We start from the raw sequence: 25,825 nt of genomic DNA, 5'->3' as shown, positions 1-25,825 counted from the left end.
TTTTCACATAAATTTTTTGCACAAACACAGTCCTTACAAAGTTATGTCCTGAATGTGACCAGTTTATTTATAGATGCAATGTTCAGACATTCACAGAAGTAGTGACAGCATAACATAATCATCCACACTGGAAAATGTAGGCTACATTAGTCCTAGCGCTAACTGAGCGCATTGACGTAACACAAGTGGTAATATTTAGCTAACTCTTGGCTGACAGAAACCATAATAGGAATTTTAGTTAGTTAATTTGTTGTTGTTTTTTTGTTTTTTTGGGGGGATAGATCATCTTTAATATTGCAGATAGATTGTAACTTCCATCAATGTAATTGTCTGCCATAATATGAATTAGCTAATAGCAATTACCATTGATCAATATAATTGAGTAAAATACTTACTAAAAATCTAAAGTAATCTGACGATGGGTAGTTTGTGCACGCTGCCATGTTTGTTTATTAGTGTTAACTAAAGATAAGAAGAGGAGACAAGATGAGTTTGGTCTGTTTGCAGTATACATGTTGAAGGGGGTGTGTCGTCTACCATCATTCACTTCCCTTCACTCATTTCTGGAAGTTTACTCGAAAGATGCGTGAACCATCCCTTCACCTCGTTTTGTTATAACATCTTTGGTCTGACAGACGTTTACGTGACACCCAGAATGCATTTTATAATGTCAACAAACATGGTGCCACACATAGCTGGCAAATAGTTTAGCATTAGCTCATCATAATCAGTACAACCGTCATTAAAAAAACTATACGCAATAATCAAAATGCATGATTTGTCACCAGTACTTGAAAACATGTGAATAAAACTGTAAATACATTATGCTCCACACATACATACAGTATGCTACAGTAGAAACAACAACACGATATACAGAAAATAAGGCACTTACTTTGATAGGAACGCATACATGTCCAAAGTTATTATTTGTAAGGAAAACAACAATGAAGGCAATGCGAGTGCCAGCCAGAAAATGTGCAAGGGGGAAAAAGTTTGGGGAAGTGCTTGGGAAGTTTGTCCCACTCAGTAAAGCCTCAAACATAAATTGTCTGCAACAGTGAAATGGGCTACTTCTATGTGAATTAATGAGGAGGCGGAACACACCTCAATTCAAATTGTTGTTAGAAAATAAAACTTGTTAGAAAATAATTTGAAATTGACAAGTTGAAGCATAGCCTATAGATAATTAGCAGGCAATGTGCCTTTGTTTGATGGCAGCGTGGGTTAACTGTCCTGTTGCATAACAATCACATTTTGGAACAGTGAGAGCATTCTGACATCACGCGCAAAAAACAACTCACGCTGGAGCGACCGTTAGAGATATTTGGAACTCACACGTGAAAAGGTTAATTGCCGCCAGGTTTTACGACCTCCTTCGCAGTAGCATAAATCTAACCAATTTCACATCCCAACCCCAATCATAATTTGAGCTACTTTTATTTTAATTTGATTAGTAATTATATTTAATTGCAGGTTTCAAATCTAAGGGGCCAAGCCTATAAAGGCTTTAATTGCCTTCCCCTTCATCTGAGAAGAATTAGGGCTGATGTGCAGTGCATTCTGGGGGTTTAATGGCCCAATGTGCAGTATTCTTCGTTTTTCTTTCCCTGTTTTTAAGGCGGACACTGTGGCGCAATGCAGACGTCTCGTAGGGATGCTCGCGCGCGCTCTCTCTCTCTCTCTCGCTCTCTCTCTCTCTCTCTCTCTCTCTCTCTCTCTCTCTCTCTCTCTCTCTCTCTCTCTCTCTCTCTCTCTCTCTCTCTCTCTCTCTCTCTCTCTCTCTCTCTCCTCCTCCTCCTCCCTCTGGTTTCTCTCACTCCTCAGAGTTTCAATAAAATCCTTTACTCTCTTCTCTGCTCACATTCACTTTTGTCTACAGTCAGACTTACTGCAGTCCTTCCAGGTGTAAAATAAAGAAATAGAGAGAGGTAGAGAGAGAGAGAGAGAGAGAAAACAAGATTTTAAGGAGGGAGACAATGGGGATAGATGAGTGAAAGAGGGAGACTTGCCTTTCCTTAAGTAAAAAACACAGGATGAATGTTGATGATTAGTTAATGACGTGTTTGCCTTTTGGCAGTAACATCCAGGAAATTATATACATATATGTGTGTCATTTAAAACACACACACACTATGCACGCACAGATGCGCGCACACACACACACACACACACACACACACACACACACACACACACACGCACGCACATGCACACACACACAAGCCTTCTTTCCCCCTAAGTTAGGCAGTGAAAACAGGTTTTCTGAGTAGGCCTCTGATGCCAAGTTTCTGACCCTACAGCATCTATATTAGTCCATCCCTCCTCTTCTCTTTCGCTCTGTTTCTATTCCACCTCTCTCCCCTCCTCCAAGCTCTTTTAATTAAGCAGCTAATTGGTTTTCCCTGAGTCTTACTTTTTTTGTTTAAGAAAAAAATAACTCTCACTTCGTCGCACAGGGGAGCGCACATCCCAACACTGTACAGCCACTCCCCCCTCCCCCTTCCTTTCCTCTTTCTGTCTCTCTCCTCTCCTCTGAGGGGATGTTGTGGAGGTGTGATGGAGGGATGGCCCTGTTTGTTCCTGGAGAGGTTGATCTGAATCGCTCCAGTGAGAGCCCCCTTGACATTGACCTGAGCTCCGGTAGGCCCATGCGAACCTCCTCCCTGCCTCCCTCCCCCTCCTGCCCCCCACCCCCTCTCTCACCCCCCTCCCTCTCCTAGCACAGGGGCTTTTATATTCTCCCTTTTCCCCCCTCTCCTCCTTTTCTTTTTTTTCTCTCTATGACTTTCTCTTTTGCCTTGGTCCCCGCAGAGCATCCTTTCATGTGTTTGAAGTGGAGGGCACTGAAAATGAAAGTGTGTGTGTGAAGGGGGCCAGATGGAGCCGAATGGGTGTGTGCGTGTGTGTGTGTGCGTGCATAAGGTGTTGATTCGGGGGGCTCTCCTTGGACCTGACAGGGGGGAGGGGGGAGGGGGGAGGGGGGCAGTGGAAGTGGCCAGGGGGGCTCCGCCTCCCCCTTTCTCTCTCTCTCTCTCTCTCTCTCTCTCTCTCTCTCTCTCTCTGTGTTATGATGAAAGGAGAGAAAATAAAGGAAGGAGGATTTGGAGGAGAGAAAGTAGGAGGAGGTAGACATGGAAGATGAAAGAGGGCCTCATGTTTGGTTTCTCCTGTACTTTTTTCTGTTTCTCTCCAAGCGGGGCTGCACTGTCTACCATCTAGTCATTACGATCACATGGTTGGAACACATCTCCAAATGACCATAGTCAACAGCCTTGGGGACCTCACTTCCTCTGGGCTCTTGTTTTTCCATCACTTCATCTACTTGTTTATACCATTGGCTTTGGAAGCAGGAAGACCCTGATTTGCATTCCAAATAGCACCCTATTACCTATATAGTGCTCTTCTTTTGACCAGGGCCCATATTTATATATATTTTTTTATTTTACCTTTATTTAACTAGGCAAGTCAGTTAAGAACAAATTCTTATTTACAATGACGGCCTACACCGGCCAAACCCGGACGACGCTGGGCCAATTGTGCGCCGCCCTATGGGACTCCCAATCACGGCCGGTTGTGACACAGCCTGGAATCCAATCAGGGGGTCTGTAGTGACGCCTCAAGCACTGAGATGCAGTGCCTTAGACCGCTGCGCCACTCAGGACCCCAATGTAGGGAATAGGGTGCCATTTGGGACGCATATGATTCGGTATACCTGGCAGTCCCAAATCCATAATGAGCCTGGCTGGGCTGTATCACAGGAATAACGGGAATAACTCTGCAGTCTCCCATGGAGGAAAGCTTAACGGATGGGATTTCTGCCTATTCGTGAGAAGATGCAGGGAAACTGGGATGGGACAAAAGAGGGATAAGTGGGATGGGTCCAGAGTGGGACCTTCCAAAATAACTGTGTGTGTGTGTGTGTGTGTGTGTGTGTGTGTGTCAGTGCATGGCTGTGTCTGTATGTGTTTGTCAGTGAGTGAGTGTGTGTGTGTCTCTCTTTCTGTCTGTCTATATGTCTGTCTGTCTGTCTGTTTTCCCATCTCTCTCCCTCTCTGTCTCTCTCTCTCCATTTCTGTTCAGTTTCTGTACCCCATCCTACCCCTTCTCCCCTCTCCATTGTATAGTTTTGGTTTGCTGGTTCCCCCTTGGAGGGCATAGCCCCAGGTGACCCTACTCTACCCTACATTAAAGAGAGAGAGAGAGAGAGAGAGAGAGAGAGAGAGAGAGAGAGAGAGAGAGAGAGAGAGAGACTGGTAGAGTCCAGGCAGTGAAGATAGGGACTGGTAGATTCCAGGCAATGTAGATAGGGACTGGTAGAGTCCAGGCCTTGTCTCCCGAGTGGCGCAGTGGTCTAAGGCACTCTATCGCAGTGCTAGCTGTGCCACTAGAGATCCTGGTTCAAATCCAGGCTCTGTCGTAGCCGGCCGTGACCGGGAGACCCATGGGGCGGCGCACAATTGGCGCAGGGTAGGGGAGGGAATGGCCGGCAGGGATGTAGCTCAGTTGGTAGAGCATGGCGTTTGCAACGCCAGGGTTGTGGGTTTGATTCCCACAGTATATAAAAATAAAAAAACTCACAAACTGTAAGTCGCTCTGGATAAGAGCGTCTGCTAAATGACTAAAATGTAAATGTAAATGATAGGGACTGGTAGAGTCCAGGCAGTGTAGATAGGGACTGGTAGAGTCCAGGCGGTGTAGATAGGGACTGGTAGAGTCCAGGCGGTGTCGATAGGGACTGGTAGACTCCAGGCGGTGTCGATAGGGACTGGTAGAGTCCAGGCAGTGTAGATAGGGACTGGTAGACTCCAGGCGGTGTCGATAGGGACTGGTAGAGTCCAGGCAGTGTAGATAGGGACTGGTAGACTCCAGGCGGTGTCGATAGGGACTGGTAGACTCCAGGCAGTGTAGATAGGGACTGGTAGAGTCCAGGCGGTGTCGATAGGGACTGGTAGAGTCCAGGCAGTGTATATAGGGACTGGTAGAGTCCAGGCGGTGTCGATAGGGACTGGGTGACCATTGTCAACCTGAGGGACCTATATATAGAGTTGAAGTCTGCCGCCAGTCGAGTCCACCGCTGCCCGGCAGCAGCAAGAAAGATCAATACACCGGAGCTGGGCCACATTAATATCTGTCGCTCCACCACCAACTCTAGCACCCACTCTACGCCCCAGCACGCACACACACACACACACACACCAGTGGTGGAAATGGCCCCTGGCTTCTGCAGGATCTAATTAAAAAAGGGAGGAGAGAGAAAGTGTGAGAGAGGGAGATAGAGAGAGAGAGAGAGAGCAGAATGGATTTTCTCTTTAACAGCCTCTCATTAGAGGCCCTGTCTCGTGGTGACAGAGAGAGAGAGAGAGGGGAGAGGGGAGAGGAGAGGGGGGAGAGAGGGGAGAGGGGGGAGAGGGCGGCAGAGAGAGGAAGAGCGAGAGAAGAGAGAAATGGGGATCCTCTTGGCCATGTGGGAAGTTCCTCTATCCTAATATGGAACAAAGGCCAAGACTTCCCGGTTCCCGCTGCCTGATTCCGGTTTTCCGTGGTAGTAGCACTCTCTCTATCCATCTCCTTTTCTAAAATTGTTTATCTCTCCATATAATTAGCTCTCTCTCTATCCATCAGATAGAACTTCATTTTGAATGGCTCATAAAACGATGTAAATGTGTGGAAGCAAGAGAGAGAGAGAGGGGAAAAAGCAAGTTTGTGTGCGTGTGTGTGCGTCTCTATTTTGAGAGTGTTTTCCGATGAGTGTGCCAGTATTTAGGTACTCAGTGTGTCTCTTTATTTTGTGTGTGTGTACTAATGTAGAGTATGTAGTGTACGTGTGGACCTGCGCTCGCATGTGTGTGTGTGTTTCTAGAATGTCAGGTTATGAACAGGAGGTGCCCTGTGGGTGCAATTTGGGACATAGCCATTCGCTCCACATAACTGCAGAACATTATCGACACCTCCCGTTCATACATATCCTCTACTTATGTTACAAAAGGAAGCACATTTCAATTGTACTGCACTACTACTCCAGTTTCAGCTAAACCTTAAACACTCTCCATGCATTTAGATTTAAATTGAAGAAAAAATATACACTTTTAGGATGAGATATAAGGAAATGAAATTTATAGCTGTGATTTCCTCTTTCCCTTGAGTTGAACATAGAACTGCTCATGCCCAGTTATGCTTAATCTCTCTCTCTCTCTCTCTCTCTCTCTCTCTCTCTCTCTCTCTCTCTCTCTCTCTCTCTCTCTCTCTCTCTCTCTCTCTCTCTCTCTCTCTCTCTCTCTCTCTCTCTCTCTCTCTCTCTCTCTCTCTCTCTCTCTCTCTCTCTCTCTCTCTCTCTCTCTCTCTCTCTCTCTCTCTCTCTCTCTCTCTCTCTCTCTCTCTCTCTCTCTCTCTCTCTCTCTCTCTCTCTCTCTCTCTCTCTCTCTCTCTCTACTCTAGATCTGTTGCGAGTGCGCCAGGAGGCCCTGGCAGCAGTGAGGAACACGGGGGGTTTGGAGGCCCATCTCCCTTCAGCAGGCAGCTCGTCCAGCCAGAGACGCAAGCAGGGCCTGCCCCAGCACAGAGACGCCCACTACACTGAGAGGTAGGCCTGGCTAACACAAAATGGTAGCCTTCAGGTTAGAGCATTGGGGCAGTAACTTAAAGGTTGCTGGTTCGAATCCTGGAGCCGACAAGGGGGGGGGGGATCTGTCACTGTGCCCTTGAGCAAGGCACTTAACCCTAATTGCTCCAGGGGCGCTGGACATTGGTGACCCTAGCTACGACCCTACTCCCTGCGGGTGTCTCAGGAGGAGTTAAGATATGCAAGAAAACATTTTGATTACACAATTGGAACGATGAACACAATTGTGTAACAGGACAAATATAAGCACGCCCAAATTATTATTATTATACACACACACGGATAGGAACATACACACAGAAACACAGAAACACACATGGATGGGAACATATATACAGAACCACACACACACACACACGGATAGGAACATATATACAGAAACACACACACACACACACACACGGATAGGAACATATATACAGAAACACACACACACACACGGATAGGAACATATATACAGAAACACACACACACATGGATAGGAACATACACACAGAAACACACACACACACAGATAGGAACATATATACAGAAACACACACACACACGGATAGGAACATATATACAGAAACACACACATACACACACAGATAGGAACATATATACAGAAACACACACACACACGGATAGGAACATATATACAGAAACACACACACACACACACGGATAGGAACATATATACAGAAACACACACACACATGGATAGGAACATACACACAGAAACACACACACACACACACACGGATAGGAACATATATACAGAAACACACACACACACACACGGATAGGAACATATATACAGAAACACACACACACACACGGATAGGAACATATATACAGAAACACACACACACACGGATAGGAACATATATACAGAAACACACACACACACACGGATAGGAACATATATACAGAAACACACACACACACACACGGATAGGAACATATATACAGAAACACACACACACACACACACGGATAGGAACATATATACAGAAACACACACACACACGGATAGGAACATATATACAGAAACACGCACACACACAGATAGGAACATACACACAGAAACACACACACACACACACACGGATAGGAACATATATACAGAAACACACACACACACTGGGGCTCATGCAGTATGTATAAGAGGAGGATGTAGGCTTTATTTTTTAATGTTGAATATTTACCGTTATTTGCAGGGCAGTGGTGGTGCAGCCAGGGAGACCGGGCGGTTGGGTTGCGGTGTGTGTGTATTTCTATCTGTGTGTATGTTCCTATCCGTGTGTGTGTGCATAGGCGCAACTTTCACTGGGGACGGGGGGGGGACATGTCCCCCCCACATTCTGAAATAGCATTTTTGTCCCCCCCAGTTTTATCAATTGAATGTGATACAAAACCAGGCAACGGTGTGCTTTAGGACCATGCGGACACCTCCGAGTGGTCGGGTAGGCTGTTTGGAGTGTTTATCCGACTGGATATACACTACCGTTCAAAGGTTTGGGGTCACTTAGAAATGTCCTTGTTTTCGAAAAAAAAGCAATTTCTTTGTCCATTAAAATAACATCAAATTGATCAGAAATACAGTGTAGACATTGTTAATGTTGTAAATGGCTATTGTAGCTGGAAACAGCTGATTTGTAATGGAATATCTACATAGGCGTACAGAGGCCCATTATCAGCAACCATCAGTCCTGTGTTCCAATGACACGTTGTGTTTGCTAATCCAAGTTTATCATTTTAAAAGGCTAATTGATCATTAGAAAACCCTTTTGCAATTATGTTAGCACAGCTGAAAACTGTTGTGCTGATTAAAGAAGCAATAAAACTGGTCTTCTTGAGACTAGTTGAGTATCTGGAGCATCAGCAATTGTGGGTTCGATTACAGGCTCAAAATGTCCATTCTTGTTCTGAGAAATTAAGGCTATTCTATGCGAGAAATTGCAAAGAAACTGAAGATCTCGTACAACGCTGTGTACAACTCCCTTCACAGAACAGCGCAAACTGGCTCTAACCAGAATAGAAAGAGGAGTGGGAGGCCCCGGTGCACTACTGAGCAAGAGACACAGGAGCCCCACAGGTGTCTAGTTTGAGAAACAGACGCCTCACAGGTCCTCAACTGGCAGCTTCATTAAATAGTACCCGCAAAACACCAGTCTCAACTTCAACAGTGAAGAGGCAACTCCGAGATGCTGACCTTCTAGGCAGAGTTTTATTGCCTATTTAATCAGCACAACAGTTTTCAGCTGTGCTAACATAATTGCAAAAGGGTTTTCTAATGATCAATTAGCCTTATAAAATGATAAACTTGGATTAGCAAACACAACGTGCCATTGTACGCCTATGTAGATATTCCATAAAAAATCAGCCGTGTCCAGCTACAATAGCCATTTACAACATTAACAATGTCTACACTGTATTTCTGATCAATTTGATGTTATTTTAGTGGACAAAATTTTTTGCTTTTCTTTCGAAAACAAGGACATTTCTAAGTGACCCCAAACTTTTGAACGATAGTGTATATAAAAAATCAATTTTAAAAATGATGTCCCCCCAACTTCTAAAACCAAAGTTGGGGTGCTTATATTTGTACTGTTACACACTTGTGTTCACCGTTCCAAGTGTGTAATCGAAATGTTTTTCTTGCATATCTTAACTCCCCCTGAGACACACAACTGAATTCTGCACTAAAGAGAGGGAATTTAAGAAAAAATGAAATTGGGAAAAGAGGGGGAAGGAAAGTGAAGTTAATAGGCTCTGCTAGTTTGCATTTCACCGTTGCATCCCTTCCCCTCTCTCTCCATCCCCCTCTCCCTCCATCCTCCTCTCTTTCCCCTTCGCTTGGATCTGATGTTGGTATTTTACTGTACAATATACTGTGTGTGTGTGTGTTGTTTGTGTGTGTGTTTGTGTGTGTGCATGCGTGTGTGTATCCATGTGTGTAGCTTATACGTATGTTTGTTTGTGTGTGTGTGTGTGTGTATGCATGTGTGTAGCCTCTATGTATGTTTGTGTGTGTGTGTGTGGGTATACACATGTGTGTATATACGGCTGAACTAGGGTCCCACAAAAAATCATTGCTGCAACCCTCTCCTCCCCCTCCTCCTCCTCCTCCTCCTCCTCCTCTTCCCCTCCTTCTTCCCCCCCCTTCACCGGCGCTGGCCGCTGTGCCTCCCAAACAAAGCCAGGGGCAGCGGGAGTGGGCGGGTAATTGCTTGTCGATTATTTATGTGGCACGGGGAGAGGCGGGCGATCGATAATGGGCTGGCAGGGCGGCGTCAGGAGGGCGCAGGGGAAGTGTGTGTGTGTGTGTGGGGGGGGCAGTGGAGGAGAGTTAAGCAGGAAACGGAGCGGCCCAAGGAAGGGTGTGTGTGTGTGTGTGTGTCTGTGGGAGGGAGGTGGGGGTTGTACGGATTCTATTTCCAAGCCTAGCGTCCTATGTGTGTGTATTTGTGCAATGTGTGTGTGTGCGTGTGTGTTTGAAGACTGTGTATGTGAGTGCATGCAATAATGTGCATAGACTGTGTGTGTGTGTGAGTGTGTGTGTGTGTGTCTGTGTCAGTGTGTCTGTGTGTGTGTGTGTGGCCCAGCAGTGCAGTGTAGCTGTGGTCAGTGAGCCGCAGCAGTTCTCCGCCGGCATAGAGAGTAATTAACCACACAGGGCCGGGGGATGTTAACTAGCCCTCTGCACTTCTCTAACTCCCTTTCATTGACATTGTTAAAGGACATGAGATGTGTGGGCTGCCCTTGCCCCCATAAAACATTGCCCACCAAGGTCTGAGAGAGAGGGAGGGAGGTAGGGATTGAGCGGGGGAGAGGGAGAGAGAGAGAGAGAGAGAGAGAGAGAGAGAAAGAGAGGAGAGAGAGGGCAGAGAGGGAGGAATATAGAAGGGGAGAGAGGGAGGAGAGAGAGAAAGAGGAGGGGAGACCAAAGCCATCCCTCTAGGCATCTCACCTTTCCATCGACCCCCCATCATTGATTATCTGAGGTCCATTAGGGTCCATTGTTAAAAACAAATCATTAGGCGGGTCGATAGACTTAGAGCCTGGCTTTCCCATTTGTCCAAAATGGCACCCTATTCCCTATATAGTGCACTACTTTTTACCAGAGCCCCTATGGGCATAAGCTGCCATTTGAGATGCAGATTTAGACTTGCTATCTGCAGGGCAATTCCCAGTGTTTGGCATGGGTGGAGACACTAGAGAGATAGGGGTCTGCATGGGGAGAGGAGAAGGAGAGGAGAGAGAGATGGTGATATAGAAAGGTAGAGGGTGAGAGATGTGATATAGAAAGGTAGAGGGAGAGAGATGGTGATATAGAAAGGTAGAGGGAGAGAGATGGTGATATAGAAAGGGAGAGGGAGAGAGCGGGTGATATAGAAAGGGAGAGGGAGAGAGAGGGTGATATAGAAAGGTAGAGGGAGAGAGATGTGATATAGAAAGGTAGAGGGAGAGAGATGGTGATATAGAAAGGTAGAGGGTGAGAGAGGGTGATATAGAAAGGTAGAGGGAGAGAGAGGGTGATATAGAAAGGTAGAGGGAGAGAGATGTGATATAGAAAGGTAGAGGGAGAGAGATGGTGATATAGAAAGGTAGAGGGAGAGAGAGGGTGAAATAGAAAGGGAGAGAGATGTGATATAGAAAGGTAGAGGGATAAATATGTGATATAGAAAGGTAGAGGGATAAATATGTGATATAGAAAGGTAGAGGGATAAATATGTGATATAGAAAGGTAGAGGGATATAAATGGTGATATAGAAAGGGAGAGGGTTATATATTGGTGATATAGAAAGGGAGAGAGGAAAAGAAGAGAACGATGAGGTTGAGGAAGATACGGGGGGGACAGGGAAAAGAGGACAGGAGAAAGGCAATAGGATAGAAACCAGAGATTGGGAAAGAGATAGAAAGAGAGAAGGAAAGAAAGAGAGAAAGAGAGAAGGAGAAAGAGAAGGAGCAAGATGGCAGGAGAAAGAGAGAGGATCAGAGAGAGAGAGTGAGAGTTAGAGAAGCAGGGAGAGAAACAGAGAGAGGGAGAAGGAGTGAAAGAGAGGGGAAGCCTCATCCATTTTAATGAGCTTCCTGTGTAAATGTGTTTCCGTGGAGCGAGAGCCGAAGGCGGCCGCGCGGTGCTCCTAATCCCCCCACGCTCCCGTCATTAAGGACAGCCCTGTCACATACACACACACACACACACGCATGCGTACACACACACACACATGCACACAGTATTCAGCCATTTACTATTAAACACACTAATATGCACACAGGCACAGGCACACGCACACACACACATACTGTCCCGCTGTGGGAAGGGGCCGCTGTCGCCACTCTGACAGGTCGTCACACATGAGTGAATTCCCAAGGAGCCCCTGGCCTCTCTGCAGGCAAGAGAGAGAAAGAGAGAGAAAGAGAGAGAGAGAAAGAGAGAGGGTGGGGAGAGAGAGAGAGAGAGGGTGGGGAGAGAGAGAGAGAGAGAGAGAGAGAGAGAGGGGGGAGAGAGAGAGAGAGAGAGAGAGAGAGAGAGAGAGAGAGAGAGAGAGAGAGAGAGAGAGAGAGAGAGAGAGAGAGAGAGAGAGAGACAGAGACAGAGAGAGAGAGAGAGAGAGAGAGCGAGATGGGGGCTTGGGATGTTACTAGTGCTAGCTAGAGAGAGAGAGACACACATTGAAGAGAGAGACATTGCTTAATGTAATATTGTGTTCTGTGACTGTGAAAGTGTGTGCAAAATGCTGTATTATTGTGTTGTTAAATGTTTGTAAAAATATATAAACATTTAAAGGGTTTTCAGTAGGTAATACACTGAGTGTACAAAACATTATGAATGCCTGCTCTTTCCATGACATAGACTGACCAGGTGAATCCAGGTGAAAGATATGATCCCTTATTGATGTCACTTGTTAAATCCACTTCAATCAGTGTACATGAAGGGGAGGAGACAGGTTAAATAATCATTTTTAAGCCTTGAGACAATTGAGACATGGATTGTGTATGTGTGCCATTAAGAGGGTGAATGGGCAAGACAAAATATTTAAGTGCCTTTGAACAAGGTACGGTGGTAGGTGGCAGGCGCACCAGTTTGTGTCAAGAACTGCAACGATGCTGGGATCACGCTCAACAGTTTCCCGTTTGTATCAAGAATGGTCCACCACCCAAAAGACATCCAGCCAGTGCAACTCAATATTAGGAAGGTTTTCTTAATATTTTGTACACTCAGTGTATATATTGTTGATAAAATAAGGAAAATATGTTTATGGTTGGTTATATGGGAGCTTGTAACGCACTTAACTGAATGCACAGTAAACTACACACAGGCAGAGGAAACTGGTTAATACACTATGTATACACAAGTATGTGGACACCCCTTCAAATTAGTGGATTCGGCTATTTCAGCCACACCCGTTGCTGACAGGTGTAAAAAAACCGAGCACACAGCCATGCAATCTCCATAGACAAACATTTGCAGTAGAATGGCCTTACTGAAAAACTCTGTGACTTTCAACGTGGCACCGTCATAGGATGCCTGCTTTCCAACAAGTCCGTTTGTCAAATTCCTTCCCTGGTAGAACTGCCCTGGTCAACTGTAAGTGCTGTTATTGTGAAGTGGAAACATCTAGAAGTAACAACGGCTCAGCCGCGAAGTGGTAGGCCACACAAGCTCACAGAGCGGTACCGCAGAGTGCTGAAGCGCGTAGAGCGTCTCTCTTCTGTTGCAACACTCACTACTGAGTTCCAAACTGCCTCTGGAAGCAACGTCAGCACAAGAACTGTTCGTTGGGAGCTTCATGAAATGGGTTTACATGGCTGAGCAGCCACACACAAGCCTAAGATCACCATGCGCAATGTCAAACATTGGCTGCAGTGGTGTAAATCTCGCCGCCATTGGACTCTGGAGCAGTAGAAACGCGTTCTCTGGAGTGATGAATCACGCTTCACCATCTGGCAGTCCGACGAATCTGGGTTTGGCGGATGACAGGAGAACGCTACCTGCCCCAATGCATAGTGCCAACTGTAAAGTTTGGTGGAGAAGGAATAATGGTCTGGGGCTGTTTTCATGATTCGGGCTAGGCCCCTTAGTTCCAGTGAAGAGAAATCTTAACGCTACAGCATACAATGACATTCTAGAAAATTCTGTGCTTTCAACTTTTTGGCAACAGTTTGGGGAAGGCCCTTTCCTATTTCAGCATGACTATGTCCCCGTGCACAAAGCGAGGTCCATACAGAAATGGTTTGTCGAGATCGGTGTGGAAGAACTTGACTGTCTTGCACAGAGCCCTGACCCCAACCCCATCGAACACCTTTGGGATGAATTGGAACGCTGACTGCAAGCCAGGCCTAATTGCCGAACATCAGTGCCCGACGTCACTAATGCTCTTGTGGCTGAATGGAAGCAAGTCCCCGCAGAAATGTTCCAACATCTAGTAGAAAGCCTTCACAGAAGAGTGGAGGCTGTTATAGCAGCAAAGGGGGGACCAACTCCATATTAATGACCATGATTTTGGAATGAGATATCCGACGAGCAGGTGTCCACATACTTTTGGCAATGTAGTGTCGCTGCCTCCTTCCCCCCAAATTGCTTCCTATAGAAGAAGAGAGAGCACGTCTGGCTCCCTCCCTCTCTCCCCCACCCTTCTCCCTCTGTCTCTCTCCCTCCCTCAGTCTCTCCCCCTTTCCTTCCCGCACTGTGATTAGGCCTAATTATGCTGTAGCAGACGCCTGGTGGCCTCAGTCATGCAGCTTTAATTGACCGTTATTCATCTGCGGGCTAGCACTAGGCTAGGCTAGGCGACGCAGAGAGGGGGTGACGCATACAGGGGCCCTAGCCTACTGTAGCCGTAGCACAGCGGCGCGGCCCAGGCTAATTGCTAGCCCCGAGGGATTAGGCCAGGTGATTACACACTGGGCGGTGTAATTACATAAGCAGCGGCGGGGCCTCGGCTAGCGGGCCCCGGGGTCACACGGCCCCGGCCCTTCTCCAAGATTAATTGGAGCTGCCACCAGAGTGCGAGGCACCGCCGGAGAGAGCGGTCATACGATTAGCATTAACATTTTAGCGGCCGGGCCGCCGATCAATGAATGGTTCTCACCCCCACCACCTCGCTGTTTCTCTCTTTCCATCTCTCTCTCCTCTCTCTCCCCGTCCCCGTCTCTCTCTCTGCTGTATGTGTAAGGACAGAGCCATGCAGGTGCTAGTTGATTTAACACAAATATTCCAAACCAATAGCTGTGGTCCCATGCAAATATTTTACAGTTTGCATTTTAGTCATTTAGCAGACGCTCTTATCCAGAGCGACTTACAGTTAGTGAGCGCATACATTTTTATTTATTTATTTCCTGTGGGAATCGAACCCACAACCCTGGCGTTGCAAGCGCCATGCTCTACCAACTGAGCTACACGGGGCCCCTAAATATATGAGTGTAATTTGGTATTCACCATCATGATGTCCTTGTGTGTGCTGCATATCAGTCCCATCTCCAAAGCAGCAAACTGATGATATTTGGCCCAATTGCACATGATTGAGAGAGAGAGAAAATGTGTGTGTATGTAGGAAAAGGCCTAAATGGTTTTGCCAGAAGACACATAGACAATCAACAGATCACCACACACCCCCCGTACCCAGTGACACTTTCACATGCTCCCTGAAAACACACCAAGCTGAAGAACAGATGATTATGTCTCTTCTTCTCCACCCCTTCACCAACCGCTCATTTTTCCTCTTACATCAAATTCCCCTGTCTCCCCTGCCCCTTTGGGACGATTGACAGAGCAGGGAGAGAAAGAGAGAGAGGAGGAGAGAAAGAAAGAGAGAGAGAGGAGCTTTTGTTTGCTCAGAATGAGGACAAAAGGAGAAGCACATAATAGAGAGCCCTTTTCATAAATAGGGTTTGCAGGACACGGCCGCCTTTTCCATCGCTCAATACGGCCCGGAGAGGGAGAGAGAGGGAGAAGGGATGAAAAAAAGAGAGAAGAGAGGAGGATTAGTGTTAATTAGAAGGTCCTTCAGCCTGTGGCCCCGGTCGAGACGCGGGGGCCGCCCCAGCTGTCGGAGCCTGACACACTCCTATTGTGTAGTCAGCCCTCATTATGTGTATGTGTGAGTGTGTGTATCTGTGCGTGTGTGTGTAAGGGTGAGTATGCATGTGTGTGAGTATGCATGTGTGTGCGTGCGGGTGTGTGTGCGTGTGTGTGGTTGAGGAGGAGGGGAAGGGAGTGAGGCTAAACTCCAGGGTACAAACATGGCCAGCGCCAGTCACCAAAACACACCACAAACCTGGTCCTGGAGATCCACTGTAGTAGATACAGGCTTTCACCTTAAACCAGTTTTATACTCAGTGCTTTCTAATATACTGTATAGTACTCTTACGAAACCAACTAGCCAGCCTACGAATAAGTCTACTCTCGCTATTTCTCAGGGTTCTAGGCCCGACAAACTGTTCCATAACCTGCATGAATGTGTGCATTTAACGTGAAAGTAATAGCAGAGTATTCCAATGAAAAAATCCATGTCAGTTATGGTCCAATTTGTTTAATGGTTTGTAGCTTTTACTGTTAATTTCTGTTGGTTTAAATGTGGTGTGTTTTTGATTGTGTGTCCGCAGGGAGATGTCCCATCCTCCGCCTCTGCTGTCCACCCAGAATGCCCCTCACATCGCATTGGGACCCCACCTGCGGCCCCCCTTCCTGGGCATGCCCTCTGCCCTGTGCCAGGCCCCTGGTAAATCAGATGCTAACATTAGCAGGCTAACTACAGAAATGAATATGGGGCCTACACCTAATGGTAAATTAGATGCTAATGCTAGCAGGCTAACCACAGAAATGAATATAGGGCCTGCACTTATTAATGGTGAGTTAGATGCTAATGCAAACCAGAACCAGAATTGGCTAATGGTAGACACTAGCTGTATTCCCACCAAAATTGGGAAATGTGAACATTTTCTACGGAAGTATTGATTAAGAATCATGAATCAATCCTAATGTTGTTTTTTGTTGGTGTTTTTTTTTTAAATGATTCTTTGTGAGGCATTGATATTACACAGGGGGTCTATGTCATTGCATTTGAATACTCCATGTACACTGTATGTAAGAAATCTCTTAATATGTGTACTTATCAATGTGTGATTTCTGTGTGTTTTCCTCAGGCTATGGTTTCCTCCAGCCTGCCCAAGCTGAGATGTTTGCCCGGCAACAGGAAATGCTTCGGAAGCAGAACTTGGCCAGGTTTGTCATTGTCTTCTAGTGTCGTGATGCGTGTGTATGTGTGGCTGTCAGTGTTGTGATGTTAATGCTGTAGTAGTGTGTGTTTGTATAGCATGTGTATGGTACCACCAGCACTAACCTCTCTCCTCTATGTCCGGTCCCAGGTTGGAGATGTCAGCAGAGCTGCTCAGACACAAGGAGCTGGAGAATCTCCACAGGCAGCAGCAGCAGCGTGCGTTGGGGGGTTCTGACCCCCTGGGCCTACCCCACAGCCTCCCTCCGGACCACCCCGCCCTGCGCAGCCTCCACCACCTGCCCGAGGGCCACCCACTCCATGAAGAGCTCAGCCGACGCCAAAACGCCATGCTGGTGCTCCGACACACCAACACCCCCATGCTCTCCCTCAACCACCAGGGGCTCTCGGGGGCCACAACGCCCAAAGATGCCCAGGGACAAGGCTCTGGGGCTGGGGCCGGATTCAGGAAGGGGGGCTCCCGGAAAGGCCCCCAGCAGCCTAGGGGGGGAGAGCACCAAGAGAGGGAGGGCCGAGGGAGGGACGGAGATGCAGACGGGCAGGATGAAGAAATTAAGGACTCGGATAGTGAGACGGAGATGGGGGAGGATAGGCATGAGGGCTCGGGTGCCAAGGCAAACGACTGGCACGGGCTTCACAGGGACAGGGGGAAAGAGAGCAGCGGGAAGGGGGGGTGTGACGGTGCCAAAGAGGCGGGCGAGTGCTCGGGTCAGCTTAGTGCCCCCTGTAGCTCGGCGGGCGCAGATTCACCACCCAGTCATCACCTCTTCACCCCGGGGCTGGGCAAGAGCGATGTAAAGTACCACTTTCCACCTGGCGCCATGCCCCCTCTGCCAGGGCTCTACGGCCAGTCGCTGCCCTTTGGATTCCCCTACACAAGCCCCTACTTCCACACTGGTGAGTAACACATGCACATGCATGGGCATACACATGCATCATAACATCCTCACCAATCAACTGTATGATACTTAAAAGTCACTCCAACCGCAACCTGTGAATGCTATTTGGCTAGCCATGCTACCAGACAATCTCAACGGGCGTTAGCATGCTAACTAACAACTGCTGCATCCGAGAGAAGTGTTATGCAACGATAACGTTACATATACATTTTTAGTCCAAACAGCATAAGTGGTCTTGTTGTGGTGCTACGAAGCAGGGATGCGTTCAGTTTGGTTCAACGTTTGCTACATTGCGCGAAGGTTTGTTATGAACAACATGTTTCCCCAGTCATTTTCGAACGGTCCTTTAGAATTCTCTCAAGTCAAGGTTGCTTGCTAAATAGCTATTAGGATTGCATACCAGATGAAAAGTAGTGCCACTGTCTGTTTGCAGCCTACCAATGCGGCCTATGAAATCAGAAGAAATACCGGTAGATGCGCTTGTTCTTGGTCGGGTTTGAGCTGTTTACATGCCGGTCCACAGAGAAAAAGAGGTTGGGAACCCCTTTAAGGGGACTTCCCTCTTGTGTAGTACTGTCCCTCCGGAGGACATTTGAATTCACCGTAGCTTAAATTTGCAAATACACACAGAATTTAACCTTGACATTAGAGCATCTCTTTTTAGGTTAATTAGAAACCTGGTTTTAGTTACCTGTGTATAATGACTGTCATTAAATAAAGACATTTGAACGTTTAAAAACACAGACTGTGGTGAGTGTGGTGAAAGGAGTCAGGCGCAGGAGAGTAATTTACGAATACAAAGTTTATTCCTTTGTTGACACACAAATGCGCTCCAATAGCGATCAACAAAACAGGCACAGGGGAAACAAACATCCCTGGCAATTACACTGTAACGGAATCCAATAATACATAGTCCCCTGTAGCTCAGTTGGAAGAGAATGGCGCTTTCAACGCCAGGGTTATGGGTTCGTTTCCCACGGGGGGCCAGTATGAAAATGTATTCACTCACTAACTGTAAGTCGCTCTGGATAAGAGTGTCTGCTAAAATTTAAATGTAAATGCACAGGGGGGAAATCTACCCTGGCAACACAATGTTATTTTATTTAACCAGGTAAGCCAGTTGAGAACAAGTTCTCATTTACAACTGCGACCTGGCCAAGATAAAGCAAAGCAGTGCGATAAAAACAACAACACAGAGTTACATATAGGGTAAAACAAAACATAAAGTCAAAAATACAACAGAAAATATATATATACAGTGTGTGCAAATGTAGCAAGTTATGGAGGTAAGGCAATAAATAGGCTATAGTGCAAAATAATTACAATTAGTATTAACACTGGAATGATAGATGTGCAAGAGATGATGTGCAAATAGAGATACTGGGGTGCAAATGAGCAAAATAAATAACAATATAGGGATGAGGTAGTTAGGTGGGTTAATTTCAGATAGGCTGTGTACAGGTGCAGTGATCGGTAAGGTGCTCTGACAACTGATGCTTAAAGTTAGTGAGGGAGATAAGAGTCTCCAGCTTCAGAGATTTTTGCAATTCGTTCCAGTCATTGGCAGCAGAGAACCGGAAGGAATGGCGGCCAAAGGAGGTGTTGGCTTTGGGGATGACCAGTGAGATATACCTGCTGGAGCGCATACTACGGGTGGGTGTTGCTATGGTGACCAATGAGCTAAGATAAGGCAGGGATATGCCTAGCAGTGATTTATAGATGGCCTGGAGCCAGTGGGTTTGGCGACTAATATGTAGTGAGGACCAGCCAACAAGAGCGTACAGGCCACAGTGGTGTGTAGTGTATGGGGCTTTGGAGACAAAACGGATGGCACTGTGATAGACTACATCCAATTTGCTGAGTAGAGTGTTGGAGGCTATTTTGTAAATGACATCGCCGAAGTCAAGGATCGGTAGGATAGTCCGTTTTACGAGGGCATGTTTGGCAGCATGAGTGAAGGAGGCTTTGTTGCGAAATAGGAAGCCAATTCTAGATTTAACTTTGGATTGGAGATTCTTAATGTGAGTCTGGAAGGAGAGAATCACAGTCTAACCAGACACCTAGGTATTTGTAGTTGTCCACATACTCTAGGTCAGACCCGTCGAGAGTAGTGATTCTAGTCGGGTGGGCAGGTGCCAGCAGCGTTCGATTGAAGAGCATGCATTTAGTTTTACTAGTGTTTAAGAGCAGTTGGAGGCTACTGAAGGAGTGTTGTATGGCATTGAAGCTCGTTTGGAGGTTTGTTAACACAGTGTCCAGTGAAGGGCCAGATGTATACAAAATGGTGTCGTCTGCGTAGAGGTGGATCTGAGAGTCACCAGCAGCAAGAGCGACATCATTGATATACACAGAGAAAAGAGTCGGCCCAAGAATTGAACCCTGTGGCACCCCCATAGTTATGAGTAGCTCCACCGAGCTACATACTCTCACAATTAACAATCACCCACAAGGACAAGGGGGCAGAGGGAAAACGTATACACAGACTAATTAGGGGACAGGTACCAGGTGTGTGTGATTGACAAGACGAGACATGTGATGATGTTTGGGGCGGCAGTGGTTAGTAAGCCGGTGACGACGAACGCCGAAGCCTGCCCGAACAAGGAGGGGAAGCAGCCTCGGCCGAAGTCGTGACACAGACAGAAACTGCTTAGGGAACCAGAGGCAAAATGGCCAGGTTCACAGTGGGGGCCAACACACGCACCCGCACACACACACACACTCTCTCACATACATGCACGCACACTTGAACACACTAACACACACTCTCACATGAAAGAAATGAGCGTGTAGACCTCCCTCTGGAAGGGGCCCTGCCACTGACCCCTATACACACAGGGTTATCACCACAACCATGTGGAGGGAGAGGGGGAGGGGCACAACAACAGTGAGAAACAGCAAACACGGATGAAGTACACTTTTAAACATGAGATGAGATAAAGAATCACATTCTTAAATGCAATAAAATATCATGTCTATTCACGTAATTGCCGAACAACCACAAGGACAAAGAGAGAGTCAGAGAGAGAGAGAAAAAGTGTGTTCGTGAAAGAGAATTAGACATTGAGAAAGAAAGGGAGAAGCGCTCTTGGGTATATGCTAGCTGTTTGTCAAGGTCTGTCCTGGGTAATGTTCATTAGGCACCAACCGGAAGAAAACTGACTGAAACAAGGCGAGAACTACCTGAACATGCCCAATAGGGAACGCTCGTTTTCATTGTCCATTGCAAAACGTTTTGCTACGGTGTGCCCTTAGAATAAGACTTGGTGATTTACAACCCCTCTTCCTCACCCAGGCGGTATGGGAGGTCTGTTAATGGACAGCGAGGACTCTGCGGCGCCCCCGGTGGAGGACATAAGCAAGTGGAGTGTGGAGGAGGTGTGTGGTTTTGTGGGAGGCCTGGCCGGCTGTGCAGAGTACACCCAGGTAAGGACCAGACCAAGAATCTGGTTTATCCACACTTTCAACCAGAGAGAGAGAGAGACAGGGGGAGAGAGGGGACAGGAGCGGGCTGGTGGAAGAGTAGGGTAGAGTATATTTTATTGTCACATCAATCAGAAGTTTTACTACTAGTTGATTCTATAGCTATAACACCACTGTTATCTCTCACAGCACCAAAGCCCGCTCAATGTTATACACACTCATACTCACACACGTCACTGTTGGAAATGAGAGTGGTGTGAGTGTTGGTGCAAGCTCTGTGAGCATGTGTGTATGAGTGTGGGTTTGTGTGTGTGTATGAATTCATAGTTGTGTGTGTATGTATATGAGTGCTGGTGTGTGTATGAGTGCGTGAGTGTGTGATTGCATGTTTGTGTGTGTGTGCATGTGTGTGTGTCTGTCTGGGCTCTGGCTGAAGTGGCTGTGTCTCTCCTGAAGGTGTTTCGGGAGCAGGCCATCGACGGAGAGACACTCCCGCTGCTCACAGAGGAGCACCTGCTCAACACCATGGGACTGAAGCTGGGCCCCGCGCTCAAGATACGCTCACAGGTACACACCACTGAATGGCAACACACTGCAGAAGTGTGTGGTGTGTGTGCAGCCCCAAAGTCCAAATGTGTTTGTATGTGTAGACTGTTCTTGTGTGAGTAAACCTCAAGTGTGTGAGTGTATGTGTGTGTGTGTGTGTGTGTGTGTGTGTGTGTGTGTGTGTGTGTGTGTGTGTGTGTGTGTGTGTGTGTGTGTGTGTGTGTGTATGTGAGTGCTGGAAGCTAGTAGTGTATCCTAGAGTTAGCCAAAGCAGATAGATAGCGTAGCCCCTAAAAGTGAGTCCTATTGTCAGGCATACCGTACCATAGCCCTTACCCCGCTCCTCTCTCTCAGGCTGGTGGTACAGTAGAACACTAGGTTGCATTCCAAATGGTACCATCTTCCCTACATAGTGCACTACTTTTGGGCTACTACATCCCATGGGCTCTGGTAATAAGTAGGGCACAATATAAGGAATAGGGTGCCATTTGCGACACGGCCTGTGACATGGTGAGCTGAGCGGCTCTAACTTCGGCATGTGGCATTCGCTCTCTCCCTCTCAGGTGGCGCGGCGCGTTGGCAGAATCTTCTGCATGACCAGCTTCCCGCTGGCGCTCCCGGTGCCGCCATCTGCCCTGCGCCCCCCGGACAGGGACCCCCTGCTGTCCGACACCCCTCTGGCGGTCCCACTGCGACCCCCCTCCGTCGCCAGCAGCAGCTCTTCTCCCTACAGTGTCCCTCCGCCCCCGTGTCACTCCTCCCCCAAGCAGGAGAACGGCTCCGCATCAGGGGTCTACGAGGGGGCCAAGACCCCCTCCTAGGACCCAACTGGCTGCACAGGCAACCTGGACTGTAGAGGAGGAGGAGGGGTGTAGAGAGGGTACAGAGAAACCCCTTGTAACATACATTGAATTGTCCCCATTTCCTCCCCCTTTGGGCATATATCTCCCTTTGGGTTTGGGGAGTAAACTGTAAAAAAAAAAACAACAACAACAACTAAAGAAAATGAACTAAACAGACTAATCAAAGCAGCCCAATCAACATCAAGTTCCACTGTGGCTGTAGCCGAGCAGAATCCAAAGACATGACTGACAGTGGGCTGGAGGGAGAGACGTCATGAAGCAACAGAGGGAGAGAGAGAAAGAGGGAACGAGAAAGAGAGGGAGGGTGCAGACAGCTGGTCTCAGTCAGATTGCCAAAAAAAAGAGCGAAGCCCCACAACTACGACATTCTTCTGAGTGAGACAGACAGACACTACCGGAAACTATTCCTTCCTGGGCTGAAAGAAGCCTCTCTCTCTCTCTCTCTGTCTGCTCTCCCAACACACCCGGCGGCGCCCAGCACTTAAAAGAGAGACGCCTCTTCCCTCTTTTCTCTCGCTCCCTTTTCTCCCCACTCCCAGTCTCAGGAGCGCAAACAGCTCAGAGGAACTGAGAATTCTGGAGGCTGGAGCGAAAGGTCTCCAAACCCCCCTCATTATTGCAACTATGCATTCCACTGTCCAAAACCAAAGATGACCGGATGTGTGGAATCGGGACGATATTTCATGTTTGTTTCTGGTGTTTTTTTTGTGTTTTTTTGCTTTGTGGGAAAAATGAGTAGTCTTAGGGAGGTGTGGTACATAAAGGAGAACAGTGGGCCAGGTACCATATAACTGTCTTTAAGAGACAAGGGGGACTCTTTATAAGGTGACGCAGGTACACACCACAGTGCTGTGCCCATAAGCCAACAGTCTACGCTGAGTTCTTTCTCTGACACGCCCTGATAAAAAGGGCGAAATGTTACTGATATGGGACAGTGACGAAACGGTGGCGTTGGCTCGTAGAGCTAATGTCATTGTATAATCCTGTTAACTACTGTGGGAGATGCAAACACGCCGAATTGTACAGAATCATGCTTATGATGGAAATAAAGTTACATACGTGTTACTTTTTTTGGGGGTTCATTAAATGTAGTTGCACGAATAACGCTTTCTTTATGACTGAACAAAATGTGACTCGCTAACTTTTGGTGGTACTTTTGTTCCAAACTTTTTTGTTGGCCGTTTTATTTTCTCCAAATTGTATATTATTAAAAGAAAGCACCAATCTTGAATGCTACTTCAGCAGATAAATATGAGGATATAATATTTATTAGGACTTTTGATGTACAGTGCCTTCAGAAAGTATTCACACCCTTACTTTTTCAACATTTTGTTGTGTTACAGCCTGAATTTAAAATTGATTAAATTGAGATTTTGTGTCACTGATCTACACACAATACCCCACAATGTCAAAGTGGAATTATGTTTACAAATTCATTAAAAATGAAAAGCTGAAATGTCGAACCAATAAGTATTCAACCCTTTTGTTATGGCAACCCAAAATAAGTTCAGGAGTAAAAATGTGCTTAAGTCACATAATAAGTTGCATGGAGTGTGCAATAATAGTGTTTAACATGATTTTTAAATGACTACCCCCAGGGCCGTAACCAGTTGTTGTTTTATCAATTTAAATTATATTTGGAGAACAGCAATAACAAACAAAAATGACCCCATTGACTCATTCACCTCAGTCGATCTACAAACACATAGCCTATTAGCTATACAATTGTTATGTCATACTCCTGAAAGGGGAGAAATATGAGACATTATTCACACTGACACGTAGCAGCAGTGACGAAACAAAAACATTTGACATTTTTAAAACTGTATTGTTTGCATTTTGAGTGCATTTTAATGTAGGCCTATAGGGAATATAAAAAATTTCTCAGGGTACCCCACCACTGTACTAACCTCTGCTTGCTTTCTTTATCTCTCGGTCTCCTCTGCTTCCTCCTGCATGCATTGCAGCCTACCTTAGCCTCACCACTGAGCACCACATCACTGTCTGTCTCAGTAGCCTACTCTCTGTAAAGCAAAGTTATTATGAGAACTTAGTAGTGTATTTTTTACTCCTGCTGAGGTAGGCTCCGTTTAACATTGGCTTCTTACTTCATTCTTCTAGCTGGCTTAGTAATACTAGCCAAAGCCCTTCAACGTCACTTGAATAGAAGTCTCTGCCGGCAGCCAACTACCTGACTGACTGACATATCTATAATCGACTATTTACCAGTTGTGCACTCATTCTCCAAGAGTCAGTTTTTGTTTGTTTGGGGGATGTCTGTAGACATAGCAGGAGTCGAGGGACAGTTTTAAAATGCCCTTTTGTCCAGCATCTCGCAAACACACTGTCAGCAGCATCTCTGACTCTCTAGTTGCCTACTTGAGCCGACTGCGAGCTGGGGTAGTTCGTTTCAGGTCCCCCTAAAAGGCAAATCAGGGGGACACAAGAGAACATAACGAACAAATCACTGTTCATGATTCCACTCATTTGCAAAGAGGCAGTCGCGATTAGAATTGTCAGATCAAGAATATAAGCGTTCTGAGCTTTGATCAATGCAATAATTACATTTTGAGCCGTAACTGATTTTCTTTATTGAGTACAAAATATATATTTTTGTTATAATCTTTTTTAAATTACAGAGGTCTGGACCTCATATGTAGTTACGGCCATGACTACCCCATCTCTGTCACAGGAGGTTGGTGGCACCTTAATTGGGGAGAATGGGCTTGTGGTAATGACTGATACATCAAACACATGGTTTCCAGGTGTTTGATGCCATTCCATTTGCGCTGTTCCGGCCATTATTATGAGCCGTTCTCCCCTCAGCAGCCTCCTGTGATCTCTGTACCCCACACATACAATTATTTTACATTTTAGTCATTTAGCAGACGCTCTTATCCAGAGCGACTTACAGTTTAGTGAGTGCATACATTTTTCATACTGGCCCCCCGTGGGAATCGAACCCACAACCCTGGCGTTGCAAGCGCCATGCTCTACCAACTGAGCTACAGGAGTCCTGTAAGGTCCCTCAATCGAGCAGTGAATTTCAAGCACAGATTAAACCACAAAGACCAGGGAGGTTTTCCAATGGTTCACAAAGAAGGGCACCTATTGGTAGATGGGTAAAAAAGCAAATGGGGGAGGGGGGTACTAAGCTAGCATATGGAATGTTTTAAGATGGTCATACCATGGATAATTTGGCTATTTTATTTTGAATTTTAGGACCCCTTTAGGTCAACTTTTTTT

General features: G+C 46.6%; 1 protein-coding gene across 6 annotated transcripts in view; it reads left to right on the top strand.

The window, feature by feature from the left end:
• LOC121538295 (sterile alpha motif domain-containing protein 11) overlaps nucleotides 1-23,600 on the top strand; it is a 113,266-nt gene extending 89,666 nt beyond the window's left edge. For 5 of the 6 annotated variants that reach the window (XM_041846166.2, XM_041846165.2, XM_041846168.2 and 2 more), the window contains exons 7-13: nucleotides 6,439-6,583; nucleotides 16,220-16,335; nucleotides 16,760-16,838; nucleotides 16,982-17,748; nucleotides 21,043-21,173; nucleotides 21,627-21,737; nucleotides 22,280-23,600. In XM_041846166.2, the coding sequence (XP_041702100.1) occupies nucleotides 6,439-6,583; nucleotides 16,220-16,335; nucleotides 16,760-16,838; nucleotides 16,982-17,748; nucleotides 21,043-21,173; nucleotides 21,627-21,737; nucleotides 22,280-22,537 (1,607 nt within the window). In that variant the 3' untranslated portion in view covers nucleotides 22,538-23,600. The remainder of the gene's footprint in view (nucleotides 1-6,438; nucleotides 6,584-16,219; nucleotides 16,336-16,759; nucleotides 16,839-16,981; nucleotides 17,749-21,042; nucleotides 21,174-21,626; nucleotides 21,738-22,279) is intronic. The other variant, XM_041846167.2, reaches the window with a different exon arrangement.
• Nucleotides 23,601-25,825: the final 2,225 nt, after the last annotated feature.

Source organism: Coregonus clupeaformis, chromosome 24, assembly GCF_020615455.1.
Source record: "Coregonus clupeaformis isolate EN_2021a chromosome 24, ASM2061545v1, whole genome shotgun sequence".
NCBI lineage: Eukaryota > Metazoa > Chordata > Actinopteri > Salmoniformes > Salmonidae > Coregonus > Coregonus clupeaformis.
Note: the sequence above shows the minus strand (reverse complement) of the source record. Positions and strands in the feature narration are given on the sequence as shown.